General features: G+C 41.7%; 1 protein-coding gene across 1 annotated transcript in view; it reads right to left on the bottom strand.

The window, feature by feature from the left end:
• Window positions 1-18,346, bottom strand: part of LOC126298105 (neuronal PAS domain-containing protein 4) — a gene marked incomplete at its 3' end in the record, with an annotated part of 1,124,810 nt that overhangs the window by 165,769 nt on the left and 940,695 nt on the right. Inside the window, exon 6 of the mRNA XM_049989427.1 lies at window positions 16,254-16,438. Within this exon, the coding sequence (XP_049845384.1) occupies window positions 16,254-16,438 (185 nt within the window). The remainder of the gene's footprint in view (window positions 1-16,253; window positions 16,439-18,346) is intronic.

The raw sequence follows: 18,346 nt of genomic DNA, 5'->3' as shown, positions 1-18,346 counted from the left end.
AATAGCTGAACTAATACAGAGAAGCGTCTGGCAACAGAGATCATGCTAACTGAAACAAATTTATCACCGTGGTTAAAAATACGAGAAACTGGGTCGTTTGTATTACAGAGAGCTGGTCAAGGCTCTAAATAAAGAACGGTCCACACAGTGGAATCCAGGACGGTGTTTTGGATCCTGTAGAAACATACAGAAACTCGCGCGTAAAATTATTTTAAGCACAGAACGCAGACTTGTTACTAATTTATGTTGTAATACATGCAGTGAAACAGACGGGCGTCGCTTTGAATAGATGGTAATACCTGTGTTTGCAATGTACGGTGTACGTCTTTTTGATTTCAATAAAAAACTTAACATCAAACTCCAAATATTAGCTCTTTGCCGCGAAGAACTCAATTTAGGAACCTCTACCATCTTTACAACTTAGACTTCTAGGCTCTAGACACAATATATATATCACTACAGGAGGAAATCAGTTGCGTCTTCTCAGTTGTAACGACGTTTACAAGCTGACGACGGCAGTAGCAACAGTCCTTCTGTATCTTTGGTCACTTCGTACATATAAGTACTTTTCTCTCCTATGGATTATTATGAATAGCTTAGATAAAAGAGAATAACTAATGTTTTTATTTCTCTTTATTCTAGTTTTAAATTTGAAGATGGTGTAATTCAGCCGAAATCTGTCAAAACAGTAAATAAAACTCTGATCTAGACTATCTTGTTCATAAAATAAAAAGTTTAAGTATCAGAACAGATATTTTGAAATAGTCAAAGTCGTCTCATCCCCATCCAGTCCTAGCTCGTGTTGCGGTTCCGATGATATCTTTGTCGAAGTGACGTCTGGAACCCGTTTCCCACAATTTCGGGTTCAGCGTCTTATCCACGGCACCACCTTGTTCTGTAACAAAGCTCAGACAGATCACCACTGCGGTCCGAAGCGCAAATAAATCTTTCTGGTCGCGAACTAATGGTGTAATAAATAAAACGTGGAATACCACTTTTCGGTTGTCTGACGGAACTGTGGCGGGTCACGCCCACGGTGTCTGCGACGTGATATAACGCGTCGGATTATGCTCCTTTATGAATGCATAGCGACGCTTGAAGGGGAGTACGCGCAGACTATAATTAATATTTAAGTAAGAAGGCGAAACCTCTATAAATAGTCCCGGTACCAGGGCGACCTTAAGGCAGCCGGAAACGTCGTGGGTTTGGCGGTGAACCCGGCCAGCCTTGGTTCAGCCTCGCGTTACTGAGCAACCGGGAGGCGCGCTGCATTTGAATCAGTGACATAACACACGTAATACCGGATCTGGTCAGCCCTCCCTCGTTGCCACGCATCCCGCGACTGCTGCCTTATGCTTGTCCCGTCGCCTCATGAGCTGACCAACGCTGTGTGCCGTGCCGATTAAATGCCTGCCTCCGTCTTCTCTCTTCGTCTCCCTGTAGGTTTCAGTTGCCAGTTGGTTAAAGACTGAACGCTTAATCAAATCATACATTTATTTCATTCTGAACAGATCTCGAAACACTCAAAGTCGTTCTACAGCCGTTATTCGTAGCTGCTTTCAGATGAACAACCACGTCAAAAAAAAAAGTTCATGGTGAGGTGGCACCATTGGCAGCATTTATAAAGTTACTTCTGTCTCTGTTAATGGAACAAAATCGACAAATGTAAAGATAATTTCCAGGTTGCCTCAAGGAAGTGTGATAGGACCGTTACTGTTTAAAATGTATACAAATGATTCAGTGAAAAGCGTCAGAAATCATTTAAAACTGTTCGTAGATGATACGGTTGTCTGTAATAAAATAGTAACGCCAGAAGACAATATCGAGTTGCAGAATGATTTGCAGAGGATTGGTGAGTGGTGCAGGCTCTAACAGTTGACCCTGAACGTTGATAAAAGCAACATATTGCGCATACATAGGAAAAGGAACCCACTACTGTTCAACTACATTATTGATGACAAATTGCAGGAAACAGCATCTACCGGAAAATATCTAGGAGTAACAATTCAGAGCGACCTTATGTGGAATGACGATATAAAACAAAGAATAGCAAAAGTAGGTAACAGACTGAGATTCAAGGGAAGCATCATAAGGAAGTGTAACTTATCCACGAAAGAAGTGGGTTACAAGGCGCTTGTTCAACCGATTTTTGAGTGTTGTTCATCAGTCTGAGATCACTCCCAGATAGGACTGAGGTGTGTGTGTGTGTGTGTGTGTGAGAGAGAGAGAGAGAGAGAGAGAGAGAGAGAGAGAGAGAAGAGCCAAAGAAGAGCGACACATTCCGTCACAAGATCGTTTAGTCCGGAGAGAGCGTTACAGAGACGCACAACAAACTCCAGTGGCAGACACTACAAGAGAGGCGTTGTGTATCACGAAGAGGTTTGCTATTCAGATTTCGAGAGAGCGTTTTCCGGGAAGAGTCGGACAACATAGTACTTCCTCCTACATGCATCTCGCGAAATGGCGAAATGACCACGACGAGAAAATCTGAGACGTTAGAGCTAACACCGAGTCATAACAACTATCATTCTTGCCAGTCGCAGTTCACGAGTGGAAAATGGAAGGGAGATCAGTCAGTAGTACCAGAAGTAGCCTCCACCACACATTGCTTGGTGGCATGCCATCTTAAACAGCACGCACACTGTACACTCTACCGACACCCATCATAGTCATCCACACGACAGAGATACTCCATTCATCGGTGTCTTTTAATTTCAACATTTTCCTTGGTATCTACTGAGCATTATTTACATGCATAAACACAGAGAAAAAGATACAGATGATCTTCATACAGCTAAAGAGACTATGACTTCCTTTTATGTAAGCATGCAGTATCTTCATGCATCTATTTTCGGGCTTATTTTATTGTATATAATGACTTGTTAATTTAATATACGAAATTGAAACAACTATGGCTAACCGACTTTAAATAATTACATTTATGTGAACAGGGTATACAATAATTACTGCCAAATACTGACACAGTCGAATATATACGATAGCATAAACAAACGTTCAAACGAACATGGGTGCTGAAACGAGTTATTTGAGAGATAATTATACGAATATGTGCTATAAACCGCCACTGTGCTCAGTATGAAGTATTAACCTAGTTAGTACAAAGGTATTTTATATGTACTATTTCTACCAAGTCTTCATCTAATTGGGCTCACGCTTCACCATCTCCTACCATATAGTCGCATTGGATGTACAGGTGCCTTATCATGCATTTACCACTTTCCCCAGCCATGGTTCCTGGATGAAACTTGACCCCAATCCGATGGCGGCTTGATCGAAATGAGTAAATTTTAAAAAAGTCAGTGGCGTCTCATAAATACATTTTCACAATTATCTCGCAAACGGCTCGTCTGCGGATCCACATTTGTTGCAACGTTTTTGCTTCTGTTATTGTTTAATTACACTCGTGTCCGTTTTATCAGTTCATTATGATACACACTGTATATCTCGCAAAGCAAACAATGAAACGTACAATCAACAAGTATTGTTCCACTCCTGGGTGCCTCATGGAAAAGAGTACTTTTATTATTGCGAACACACATTATATCCCACTACTTCTCTAAACATAGGAAGTTCGAAAGTATCAGCAGAATGATACACTTTTCATTTTCACTACAGCTTTCTGGTGTCTTCCAAATGCAAGCGCCACAAAAGACCGTATTACTACTAAGGGTTATGTTATTATTTTGGCTGATCAGGTACGTCCGAAGAGGCACAATGTTTGTTGCCCAACTGAGATGCTGTGTTCCAAGACGACAGGGCCCTGGTTGACACTGCTTGCATCGTCCAGGACTTGTTTTGTGAATACGAGATAGAAATGTCGCTTCTTCCATGGCACCGCAGTCACCAAATCTCAATATTATTGAGACGTTGTGGTCTACTTTGTAGGGAAGGATATGTGATCGCTGACCACCTCCAACCCTGTTACCTGAACTTGCCGTTATTTTTCAGGAATAATTGCATAAGATTCCCTTTAAAACCATACAGTACTTGAATTTATCCATTCCGAGGGGACTGGAAGCATTGTTGAATGTCAACTAAATTCATACACCGTATTAGGCATGCTAATGTTTTGTGGTTTTGGTGTTTCCATCCTTCTGCTTACCTCCTGTATACACTACGATGCGAGACAGGATTCGCATTGATGTAACCACCGTTTGGTCAGATGTATTGGCCTTTGAGTGTGTACTCAATTTAGCCATCGGCAACACATAGTGACAATGTACACATAATTGAATAAACAAATACAGAAATGCATATTTACAAGACTAAAAAGCTTAACTGTTCCAGTTTTGTACATAATGTCTTAAAAATTTAATTTAATTGAATTGGAAAATAATTAAAAATGTCTTGGCTTACAAGTCACACCATTTCTGAAATATCTTCATCAGCAAGACATATTTATAATTTACTTACACCATTAAAACCTACAGATTGTAACCAGTACTCTTGATGAAGTTAACTATCACTTTATATAGACGAACGTCTTTAGTACACAAAAGAATGGGTCCGTTTTGGTGTGATGTACATGAAGTTTACCTTGCACATTTCAGCTGGTTTTCCACCTCCGCATTTGACACAAAATTCACCAATAGTTAAAACACAAAAACATGACAGTATGCGCGAAATATCTTGCCTTACACTAAACAGCCTTCTTGACGCCTGGAGAGACGTGCGACGACTGAAACTAATATCACGATGAATAGACGCATCAGACACAGACGTCGTAAAGAAAGATACCGCCAGTAAGGAAAAACACAAGGCGATTTTTCCTTAGTTAGGGACCACACATATAATGTACTTCTTAAATGAAATCATTGCCGCCACTCGACTGTAAGTTTTTATTACTTATTTATTTATTTTATTAACGTAATCTCGGCTATAGAAACATTTTCAAGTGCAAGGTGGTGACAAAATGCCATTCAGACATTTCGGTTACTGGCTTTTTTTCATCCTGCCCTTGAAACTGGCTTTACAGCCTGAATCGCGATAGTGAAATAAATTAGTAATAAGAAAGGTCAAATGACGGTAATGATATCATTAAAAAAACCACAACAGATGTTTCCAGTTTAAAAGTTTAAGATCTGTTTCTGAATAGGGCAGTACCTTACAGAATACGGAGAGATAATTAGTTTTGTTGTGTCTTTCCCATACGTGTGTTTTCGTTGTCATTAAGTATCTTGGGGAAGACAATAAAATTTTCGAACCATTTTTGTGCTTAAGACTCTATATTGTGACCATATGACTTAGGAACTAACAATACTTAATTTCTAACTGTCTGCTTTTCGTTTCTCAGTTACTTTCAATAACTTTATTAACATCGTGGATCGCAATGCTAAAGTACCACTGATATAATAGAAAGAAGAAGGAAGGAAGATTTACATCCTGTCGTTATCAAGGTCATTAGAGACCGAGCACAAGCTCGGGTTATTTTTCTTTTTTAAATGATAGGGAAGAAAATTGTCCGTTTTCTTTCAAAGAAACCACCCCAGCATTCACCTGGAGTGATTTAAGGAAATCATGCGAAATCTAAATCCGTATGGCCCGCCAGGGATTGAAACTATCGTCCTCCGGAATATGACTACAGACTGTTAACCGCTGCTCCATCTCTCCTGGCAAAACGGCCTAGACAGTTAATAAAATTATTGGAAAACTTAACAGTCAGGAAAGCTGACAACGGCCAGAAGATAGGTTCAAATGGCTCTGAGCACTATGGGACTTAACATCGACGGTCATCAGTCCCCCAGAACTTAGACCTACTTAAGCCTAACTAACCTAAGGACATCACACAACACCCAGCCATCACGAGGCAGAGAAAATCCCTGACCCCGCCGGGAATCGAACCCCAGAAGATAGGTCTGCTGACCAAAGGCCCCTCCACATCCACATCCAGTGGCGCCTATGGGCTTAGAACGACACGGCGGTCGGTACCGTTGCGCCTTCATGGCCCGTTCGGACGGAGTTAGTTAACAAATAATCATTACTGTCTCTAACAGAAATTATGACATTGTTGGTGAAGCTTAACTGGAAAAACCGACAACCAAGACAAATTTATTTCTTAACAGAAATTGGCACCGCACTGCAATAAAAATATATGCATCGTAGATAAGTTGGCCGGCCGGAGTGGCCGTGCAGTTCTAGGCGCTACAGTCTGGAGCCGAGCGACCGCTACGGTCGCAGGTTCGAATCCTGCCTCGGGCATGGATGTGTGTGATGTCCATAGGTTAGTTAGGTTTAATTAGTTCTAAGTTCTAGTCTACTGATGACCTCATAAGTTAAGTCGCATAGTGCTCAGAGCCATTTGAACCATTTTGATTAGATAAGTCGAAAGTCTCCTTATAAGAGCCAAAAGAAAGTATGTGCCTACAATGTGCGAAATGAGAAAGACTAGCGCACCTACATCGGAAACATTCAGTGTCACGTTGCTGCATTTAAAAGCGGAAAAATCCCGGATGCAAGACACTCATTACTCAAAGCAACTTGTCGGCTACAACGGGAGCAGCTTAACATACAAAGGGTATCTGAAAGCGTATTTGGAGACGTAATTTAGCGGACTGATCAATAAGCAGCCATAATACGTTAGTGGCGGGTTTCTCCAGGCGCAGTGAGCGGTGCTGTGGCCAGGTTCCTGTTCCTGCAAACTGCAAGCTTCCGCGCGCTCAGCAGCGGCCTACATGAGATACTCTAAACTAAGCTGCGCTATCGTGCTGTAGCGTATTCCGTCCCTCTCATGCCCTCACTGGATGAACACATGGAGAACTCATCACTCTCTCCACTACTTCTTTTTGAAGTGGCTCCTCTGGTATTCTCAAGAGGTTGAACGATTTCTCTTCCGATTCCCACATCGAGAGAAAATTCTTGACTGTACTGAGATCGAATTTAAGAAAAATTAACAAATTTATTTCCGTCAGTCAAACTTTTACTAACATCGAAGACGTGTCTCAAATGTTTTAGCCTTAATCGTCAAGTGAAAAATAGGTTTAAATGTACATTTTTGCGTTCTGTGGCTAGTCATCTGCTTTGCGTTGTACTTTGATATTGTTCCAGTAACATCACATACGTAGATTTGTCTGTGTGTGGATAACACCCTGCTGTCTGCAGGTTACAGAAACAGTTTCAGAATAAAACGCAAAGACGACGATTGGTTGCAGCAAGTGAAAATACACACGTAAACCCTTTTTTCGATGAATGATGGGCTGTTTCACTGATAGTATCTGTTTCTTGTAATCATAATTAGGATCAGCAACACGTCATACGACAAGTTGTTTACCCAACTAGACAGTAGCTAAGGCTACAAAAAAGATCCTTGAACATCTGTTCTGAGTGTTCAGGCGCTACTGGAACAAGCATGGAACATTCTTACTATAAATGGTAGATTTGGCTACTTTAGTAGCAAGTAAACAAGAATGTTCTGGGGAACATGGCACCTCCGGGATTCGGAGGATATTTAATGATCATTTTAGTTACCGAAAAAGTCTGCCGCTGGGCCTTTAATTGAAATGTCCACTACGTGCTTTACATGGGTGGAAATAATACAGAATGGTTGCAAAAAGAAAGCATTAATGCTATAGACAGTGCTAAAACGCGGATGTAACTGAAAATATTTTTGATAGTAATATTACTTTAGATACATTCCTTAAGCCTTCTTCCCAACCCTATACTGTACAAGGTGGAAACTAGGTTACCTCTGATGTAAATTGAGAAATTTACAGTTCAGATCGGAAATGTCTTCAATTCAGACTTTTCTGTGCTTGTCAGAGCCACCTGGAGTATATAACAAATTACTGAAAACGCGAAAAGTTATTTTAGCATTGCCAAGAATACATTGTGCAGGTCTTGCGTGCTATAATTTCCGGCCAGTAACTGCGAAAATATCTCCATCCACGGAACGAACTTTCCACTTGAAGTCGCGGCACAGCTGCTTGCAGACGGCACGGGAGCCACTAAACAGGCTGACATTCTAATCAGCCGGCCAGAAATAACATCTTCTTCGCCAAATTTCATTGCTGAGCAGCTGTATCCAGCGACGAGCAGGTAAAAACCAAATAGCGTCGTAAAGTTTGAGAGTAAAGTTCCGTAACGTGAGTTGGCGCTCCGGTTCCTCCGCTACGGTAGTCAAGGGTAGCCACAATCCTTGCCTAAACTACATCCTGAAGCATTTATTTGCCAATTAACTTGTGTACGGGAACCGTGCCAACATCAGCTGGCGCCAGACGCAACTCGTTCCCCACTGCCTTCGCCCAGTAGGTTAGCTGACCAACACATTTCGAAATTTTCTCCTTTCTCTGGCTTGTTACTATAACGGTAACTATATTTACATGGAACACACGGCAGTTCTCTGGACAATGAGCCTTCTTGATATGCCTATAAGCGCGTCTTTCACCCATGTAAAAGAAGTTGCCTCGAAACATACCAGAATCTACTATCTTCATTTAGTTGTGTGTTGCGTAGAGGAGAGTTTCAACGCAACTATCAGTAAGTTTTATATCTAGTTTACGTCTAACGAATTCTTGTCGCAGGAGAAATATATTTATCAGTTTTTACAGTGAACTCTAGCGTCTTGTTGCTTACGAATTATTTTGTTGGTTCGGATACACGAAGAAAACATTATTGCAAATTGGAGATCGTAGTGAGAGAAAATAGTTCTTGTGACATAATGTTGGACACAATTAACCAAAACACGTTCTGTACAGCTCTTATTGTCGACACGACACAATAAAAGCAAATATCAGAACGGCACTGTGATATAGCAGCAAAAGACCTTGGAGGTACAAGGGACACACAAACTGGTATCAACGTCCGTCCACACATGCTTCACATATTTTGCCTGAAAAGGACTCAGAATGCCCCAAAGCTACTTTTGACCGGTAACATTCACTTTTTACTAAATATCGTTTTTTAATGAAGAAATAAAATTGCGCTTGTGTATGGCTATAGTTCAAAAAGCAGTCAAAATACTGATACTACGAGTGATCTACTAGACGTCAATTGCGTTAAATTTCTTAACAGTCATTATCAGTATCGTATATTAGACTACGATTTTGGCAGCCCACCAGTTCTCATTGTTAAGCCTCTGATGTGTTTACAGTCATGATAAGATTACAGAATGGCCAGTACATAATGCTACTTATACAAAACTGAATAAATTGGTAATACTCACAGGATGTGTAAAATGCAGTCTCTTCTTTCAGTGAGAATTACTCGTGATTTATTGTGTTGTACAATGCACTTCAGTGCCTGTGGCTTGATTGAGAAGTGAAATTTTCTTCTTATGAGACTTATTTTGCTCTCGAGGGAAGGAATGTAGGGAAGTGCGCTCCAGAGAAGCTATGAAGAGTTACTCACGTTAACTGTTACACAATGTAAGCCTACTTCCCAATAGCGCATCAGTACGATCAAGACGCACATGTGCATGTACGGACCAAATCTATTTCCTACGAAATCATCTGTCTCAAAATCAAGGGAAGTAATGAGAGACGCAGAGGGACAGAAAAATCTTGTGTACTATAATAAAAGACAAATATTTGTACAAAATGTTTGTTCTATGGAAAAAACTGCAATTATTATATTTCTTTAATAATTTTTGTTTTCATTTGTATTTAAACACTAAAGTTAATTTTATTTCCACAAATAATTATGTTTATACTTTAGAATACAAATGTGACTCTGTGTGGAAATAATTATTATGAATATTTGGGAATGAAAGAATGCACTCTTCGCGTATATTGAATACAGTAACATCCTTAACTGCTAATTATAGATAAAATTAAATATTTGTCCCCCTTGGAAGCTTTATTAAATAATAACAAGTCAAACAAGGACAAAGAGATACTTCCGGCGTCACAGTAGCATCCAGTGACGTGGGCTTCCACACTGTACACTTCCAGGTACCGGTGTGTATTCTTATTGCTTTATCTGTGTCATTATCACGAGGCGCAGAATACCTGTATGAATGTTACGGTCGAACAAGTAGCGAGCGCTAGTAAGGAAGCAGCATTGCCAGTGGCTCTCTAATGAGTTTGCAGTGAAGGCTTAGAGCGAGAGTGCTGGGAATAGGAATCGACCTGTGTTTCTCCGAAAAGGTGCTGGTTGGTTAGCTACACTGCGTCATCTGTTCCTGAATCTGGAAGGAATCATCGTACATATTCAGGCGACGGAATGGCTATAACTTCATTTTTTCCGTGTGACACATTCTAGTCGATGAGATCCGAAATTTCACTTACGAACGCCGCTAAAAAATAGCCCATTCATTCTGCTCCGGTCAATTTTTATTCTTCAGATAAATTGGTAGGATGCGTTTCACTAGTTCGCTACCGTCCTGGGGATAAAATATGTGCATATGTCATCATATTATATAGGGTGTTCGAGAATTCTCGTTACAACTTCTAGTACTAATAAAGGGGAGTGAGTACATAATATTTTGAATTTTAACCGATGTCCGGAAACGTAGCGTTTCCGTTCCACGGCGGTTTCATTTAAGATGTGTTACGTGTCCACGTTCTCTGAAGGTAAGAGAAAGGTTTCAGAGTTACTTGTCCTGGTATGCAGCAGAGAAGACAAGATAACGTGTACTACGTCATACGGTTACCTAATGTTGCAATGCGTCAGTAACGTTCCGGACGTGCAGTATGCTGAGTTCATTTTTGTTTTGTAAAACATGTGATGTTTAAGTGCCAATAGAAACAATTGTTCTTAATTGATGAACGGATGTTTCGTTATGTTTCCTTTAGAACTGTTATCTAATAGCTGCACTACATCACGCCTAATTCAAATTTAGATGTAGAATCGGATGATTTAAACATCTGAATTGAAACTGTCGTAGAACGGAAACGATACGTTTCTGGACATAGGTTTTCAATTCAAAATATTTTGTATTCACTCCCCTCTACAAGTCATAGAAGTGTGTAACGGGAATTTCCGAACATTATTTCTTGTACCTGCGTTATACAAGTTTTTTAGCAAAGATCTATGTAGCTGTACTTTTTTCATGATTGTCTTTTTAAATAACTTGTACTTCTGTACTGTACAATGTTACAGATTATCAGATCCATGTAACAATGTAACATAATATCAGTTAGTCAATAGAAAGTGGTGTGCATTTTTCAACTCGCGCATCACGTTTCTTTCAGCGAGATGCAGTGAGTGGCAAACACAGGGGAAAAGTCATATTTAAATGATGAAATAGGATCCGCAGAAACCTTTTGGATGTCAGCATGTTGCCGAAACGCCTCATGCCAATAACTATGTGTATCACAAGGGACTACAGCACAAAATATGCTTTAACGGCATCAGCTAATTATACGCTTGCGTTTGCAAGGCACCGCCTGTTACCAAACTACTGTACAAAATAAACAGATCAATTCCAGTTCCCCAATAAGACCAGCAGGAAAACTGAATTGGCTGATGAGATACAAATTCCCTAAAATTATGACCTAGTTAGTAGTCTCGTCTTTTAGCACACGTGCGAGAATAATTCAATGCATAAATTGTCCTGGAAACCTAAGACGCTCGTCGCTACCGGACTTGTTTTGATCGTGAAAAACGACAAGTATCTGAGATACTGGACAAGAACATACGTATTGCCGCTAGGTGCATAAGACTGAGGCTACGTTGCAACTTGCGCGATCATTAATATTAAGAGCAATAAAAAAACACCGAAAGACGCGGATGCGCGTCCGCTAATTGCGTTAGCGCGTGCGTTCAGTGTACGGGAACAAACAAACGAGCCAGATAAAAAGAATATTAGCAGCTGCTTTAGAAAGTTGATAAAGTCTACTGTTTGTGACGTGATTCTATTTCGCTGGAGCTGCCGGGTATTAAATTGGAGCGGCGCGTCGCCCTGATTTAAGCTTGGCGCAGCGCGCGTCCGGAGCAGCGTGTGGTCGCGCGTTATTAGCGGCCAGTCGTGCCGGCGCGCGCGGCGTAACCTTATATTTAAGGTTTCGCATGAACGCGCAGTTTATCACTGTTAATGAATATTCTCGTAGGAAAGGCCGCTTCGCTGACAGAAACAAATTTCGGCAGTCCGAGCTGCAGTTGCCAGCCCGCCAGATGGACACAGCGGATGTGGCTACCAGGATCCAGTGTCAAGTAAGGAATTAACATAACTGGGCAGGAAAATATGTTCTTTTCATTACACTACTTTCACTGTTGATTACCTTTGTTTGTTGGACTGTATGCACACACACCTAAAGACCCGTGATGTACCTATGTGTGAAGTGGCATCTCGTTCAGTAATTACCAGATTTAACGTCATAATCTACATATATTATAAATTAAGGGGCTCTGGACAGGTAGGAAATCCCCACCTTAAACAATGTAATATTTATTTCTCACAAAACATCGGGAACAAAAATTGGAAAAAACGTGACGTATCGACTACACATTTATAACTACTTCAACAGAGGGATTTCTGAAGTTTAAAGATAATCCTTATTATTGTAAAAAGTAGCCATACAAATAAAAAACTGTCTACACTTTTCTTTGTATGTATGGCTGTAACTTCTATGAGATTTACAACATAAGAAAACCCCCGTGTTAAAATAAGCACAATACTCCAAAGCCAACATATTATAGCAAACAGGAGCTGAGAAAAAGTATACTTCATTCTTAAAAAATAAAATTTACGGGAAACAGCTATTTAAAGTTTTCTCTGCACATCTGCTCTATATGATTGGCAGTCTGCTGCCTTTTCCATCTCATGTTGCAATTTCCTATTTCTTGTTCATCTGCGCTGTCTTCATTTTGTTCCGCGGTCTCTAAAAGCTCCGTCTGATGGCCTAAATCTTTCTTTACCTAAATTTAACATTTGTTTGACTGCTAAACAACCAACAGTTTGTAGCAGTCTTTTCATACTTCACACCTTGCAGCATTTCCTTCAATGAACGTTAGTACTGCATCGAGGACACAAAAATTCAGTTAACTAATTGACACAAACACTGTCTTGATAATTACGACCGAAATTATGCTGTTGGTGGACTTGGGGTTCTGGGTGTGGCCATGAAGACAGTTTTTCAGTAGCCTGTCATCTGAAAAATCTTTGAAAGTTTTTTTCAAGACCCCCACGTACCTGGTTTGTGAGCAAATTTTTCAGCATTTTGCTGTGCTCTGTTGTATTTGTACTAGAAATTCCTTCCTGGAGGGCACAGGCGATGAACAGGTTTATCGTCTGTTGAAGAGAGGTGAAACAAAACTTCCAATATAGTTGTTCTCATATTTTCTACACTACTAATATTTTTCCTGATGACCATGCTACAATAATTTTGGATTTTATCCTGAAAAATTCTGTGAGTCTGTTCCCATCATCTTATCGTCTCCCATCTTCTAGTTTCTTTCCCTTCTATGCAGTTTTCAGTAATTGCAGTCTCATATCCATTCGCTTTTGTATACGATCTTTGCAATCCAGTTTCGTGATAGTTACATTTTCTCCATATGGTTTCTCTTCCTCAACTGATCTGAAAGCTTTTGAGTCGCCATCTCCTAAATAATTGCCCTCGCAGGCGGGTGATTCAAAAACTCAAATTCCCGTCTGAAAACTGACAAACGTACGTGGTCACGTCCGCACATTGGCTTTTTACATGAATTCATAAACCAGAAATAAGGCAGCAATGTACATGTATTTTATATCACTGCAAAGGAGAAATTCCTTAGATTGAGGTCAATGAAAAGAACAAAAATTGAAAACCTCAAGACTTCAACCTATCTGGAGCTACTTGAAGTCCCGCGACGCCTTTTTCTGTCTATATCTGAAGGGTAAAGTACTGTAGGAATTTGGATCAGGTTCTCACTAGTAGTCTGATTCACGAGGAATGTTTGTGTGTATAATTTACTACCACTACGCCATACAAGTCGCCTTACAAGGTAAACATCCAATCGCATCCAACTAAAATTTAGTTGTAAAATGGCCCAGAGGATAGCCCGTCAAGAACTGAACACAGATCCAGCATGGAAACGGGTAGAAGATGCACTGAACTATGAAAAATGAAGCAAAATAGAAACAGTGAACGGTCCAAGCTTACGATGTGCAACATCTACATCTACATCTACACCTACATGACTACTCTGCAATTCACATTTAAGTGCTTGGCAGAGGGTTCATCGAACCACAATCATACTATCTCTCTACTATTCCACTCCCGAACAGCGAGCGGGAAAAACGAACACCTAAACCTTTCTGTTCGAGCTCTGATTTCTCTTATTTTATTTTGATGATCATTCCTACCTATGTAGGTTGGCCTCAACAAAATATTTTCGCATTCGGAATAGAAAGTTGGTGACTGAAATTTCGTAAAAAGGTCTCGCCGCGATGAAAAACGTCTATGCTGTAATGACTTCCATCCCAACTGGTGTATCATATCTGCCACACTCTCTCCCCTATAACGCGATAATACAAAACGAGCTGCCCTTTTTTGCACCCTTTCGATGTCCTCCGTCAATCCCACCTGGTAAGGATCCCACACCGCGCAGCAATATTCTAACAGAGGACGAACGAGTGTAGTGTAAGCTGTCTCTTTAGTGGACTTGTTGCATCTTCTAAGTGTCCTGCCAATGAAACGCAACCTTTGGCTCGCCTTCCCGACAATATTATCTATGTGGTCCTTCCAACTGAAGTTGTTCGTAATTTTAACACCCAGGTACTTAGTTGAATTGACAGCCTTGAGAATTGTACTATTTATCGAGTAATCGAATTCCAACGGATTTCTTTTGGAAGTCATGTGGATCATCTCACACTTTTCGTTATTTAGCGTCAACTGCCACCTGATACACCATACAGCAATCTTTTCTAAATCGCTTTGCAGCTGATACTGGTCTTCGGATGACCTTACTAGACGGTAAATTACAGCATCATCTGCGAACAGTCTAAGAGAACTGCTCAGATTGTCACCCAGGTCATTTATATAGATCAGGAACAGTAGAGGTCCCAGGACGCTTCCCTGGGGAACACATCGAGCGAGTTGCAACAACCACGGCGTAGTGGTTGTGTCTCGTGCGGTATCGTCTACGCTATGGGGACATGACACTAATTTGTATCCTTCGGGCCGCTTGAATTTGCGCACGCAACAGCCTGACTGGCTAACTTCAGTATTAATTGAGTCGGAAACGGCGCAACGTACTGAATTTTTTCCTTGACAATTATTTCTTATCGCAACGTACCCAGCAACACATTAACAAGCTTTTCAAAGTGTTTCGGACTACCCTGCATATAAGTATCCGTTGATGATCGGCTTGTGCCCAATACTAGTCCGGTAGCTTCCTTCAGCATCATAATAACGTGACATATTTTCTAGTGACCCTTTATATGCGAAGATAACAACACATCGAATCTTATGGCGACCACAGGCCGAATCTAGCTATTCGGGATGTTGGATATGCATTATTATAAAGTGCTATAAGATTGATCACGTTCTCTTATTCAAACTTTGTGTCTTCGACTTATATTGAAAGCAAGCGATTACTTTATTAACTAGGATGTTTCAGATATTTGTAAGTACATTAATATGAGACTAATTTCGAGGTCCTATCACGTGCCACAAAACATTGCGCTATAGGAGACGCTTCTCTCGAAACTGAATGCCCCTAAACACTATACAGGGTGATGTTTCTGAAAGGGAACAAACAGCAGGAAACGGTCCCTGATAGTATAATAAGCTAAAAACGTGATCTGGGTGTATATCCAGAAATAAATTATAATTTGTAGGTGGGAACAAAAGATTTTGACAATAAACGTTTCAGTGATTGAAAGCACACATGAGAACACACTAGGCAAGTGGGTATGTTCTGTCTGCATTAGTGTTTTAGTGGTATGGTTGCAGCGAACGATAAGCACAGGTTCTCCCTCAATTTGTGGTCAGCGAAGATGTTATTGAGAAGCCTCCGCGCGGAAATGCGGAAGAGAAATGGAGCTCTACGATGTAGTAGCCACGTTACCCTTCCTACCACCAAAGGCACGTCTTCCAGCATCGGAGACAGGTTCAACCACAGGTAGTGGAAGGTTTACTCCCCCAACGACGCGGTCACACATTGAGGCTGAATCGATGCTGATGGTTGACTACCTCCGTACCATTAAAGCACTAGCTTTTCGTGCGTTACATTCATATGATCTTTTGGCTTCTTATCATCTCAGAAATCGTTTCCTGCTGTTCGTCCCCATTTAGCTCTATATCGTCAAGCAGCAGGCCGTTTGCCGAACAGCGTTGCGAAGAGATCCTACGTGAAGAGGTGGTGAGGGTACTCACTTCTTATCGATGTGCATGAACTTCATGTCCATGGCGTGGATGGAGGTGAAGACGTTGGTGGCGCCCTGGACGACGCACTCGCGCGTCTCGGGCATGGCGACTGGCGTACACGTGGCCAGGAAGACGGGCTCGTTGCGAGAGCACAGCGGCAGGAACGACAGGTAGTGCCCCTGCACCAGCACCACCTGCAACACCACGCCATTGGCTTCATACGCTGCTGATCACCGGGAAGGGTGGCGAACAACGAAATGTTACTCATAGTCCGTGCAAAGCACAGTCGGAAAAACACATGACGAAATTAGCAGGTGATTTGAGGATTTAGGCCTAGAGGGTGCGAACTTCAGTACACAGAGCTGTCAACACTGGCAGCAGCAATGGTTCTAATCCAACTGAGTATCGAGTCGAACGAAGCCTAGATGACAGAAAAGTAAGTCATTTCGTGCTGTTTCAATTCTATGCCGGGGTTCATCAGCCGTAGTGGCTGGCGATTAGTGGTTAACCCTTCTCGCGGTAACTCACCACCAAATTTTTCAGTGGGTGGGGAGGTCTCAAGAACGTGCTAGCCAGAGCAACAGTCATCACTGTCTGTATCGAAGCAGATCAGGACAGTAAGGGAAACATATGGTCTTGTATTATCTTGCTGAAAGGTAACGCCATAATGACTCCGAGAATAGGACAAAGACAACGGTCTTAACACGTCATAAATGTAACGGCTGCGTCCAAATTGCAAGTTACGAGAACCAGATTTGATCTTTTTGTGTACCCAATGGCAAACCATGCCAGGGCCGAGCGCTTATGAAGATGACTAATCTATAGGGAGCAATCAAAAAGTCTCTATTGGAGAGCTTTGCTGCAGTGTATATGCAACGCAGAGCGACTCCATAGCAGGTATATAAGCACCGACATGCAGGCAAGGTATCAGTGTGGAAGTCGTGTCTTTCCGACGTGCTTGTTGTAAATACGGAAACGTAAATTGTGGAGACGTCATTATTAAATGCATCCAAACAGGACAAACATGCAGTTATGGTTTTCTTGGCTGCCAAAAGACATCAGAGAATGAGGACTGTGTATGGGGCAGTGGTCTGTCGAAAATCACTGTTCTGGAATGATGCGCCAAGTTCAGTGGTGCTCGCAATTCGACACATGACACAGATCGATCTGGGAGGCCAGCCTCATTCATTACGGACCAACGCAAGTGGGAGACACTCTAGCAACAGTCCTATAGTCTCGATCTCTTCCCATGCGATTATCACGCCTTTGATCGCTTGGGAAAGTATGTGCAGCAGGCAGTGATGGACTCCTTGACACAGCAGGACATGGTATTTTATCAAAGGGGTATCTTCGGTCTCGTGCGTCGGTAGGATGGTTGCCTCAATGGTCACGGCGATTTTGCCAGAGTGGCATAGCGATTCTGGGCTGCACGGAGTTCGAACGGAAACTTTTTGATTGCCCATTATAATCTAACAACGTTCGTTCTCCTCGGAGCCTTCACAACCTAATACGGCCATCTCGATTTTCTATGCAGAACGAATAATTGTCTGAAAACATGGCCTGGTACCAGTTACGTGCCAATGCTGTCGTTTCGCTGGCGCGCCTCTCTGCTGTCGCGTCAAGGGAAACCGCGACAGTGCGAAAAGTCCAAGCTGATCCATACGTCGTCATACTCTCCGTGCGGATTCTTCTTGTGCTGCAAACAAGGTATGACGCGTAGCTCCACGATCCTGCATGGTCGAGCGAACTGTGTGTTCGTCCTTCTTGACGGTAGTCACAAGGGGCTGTTGAGATCCTGCACATGGTTGAGAATAGCCCTCCTGATATGATCTATTCCATGGTGGTATGGAAATCGCGGGAACCCGGCCAGCGCGAACAGCAACAACGTCGAACGAGGAATCGCAGTCTCGGAAGGATACAACACTGCCGCCGCTGCCAAATTCTGACATATGCTGGCAGACGTTCCTGTTCTCACACGAGACATAACACAATCATCTCAAACCGATCAATATACAAATGCTATTGTATGAACGAGAAATCCGTTGCGTAATCTTTCTTTATACACGGAATGTAGAAGGCGTTATCCTATCCACTTTGTGCTG

Source organism: Schistocerca gregaria, chromosome X (genome assembly GCF_023897955.1).
Source record: "Schistocerca gregaria isolate iqSchGreg1 chromosome X, iqSchGreg1.2, whole genome shotgun sequence".
Lineage (NCBI taxonomy): Eukaryota > Metazoa > Arthropoda > Insecta > Orthoptera > Acrididae > Schistocerca > Schistocerca gregaria.
This window is presented reverse-complemented; position numbering and strand designations above follow the sequence as displayed.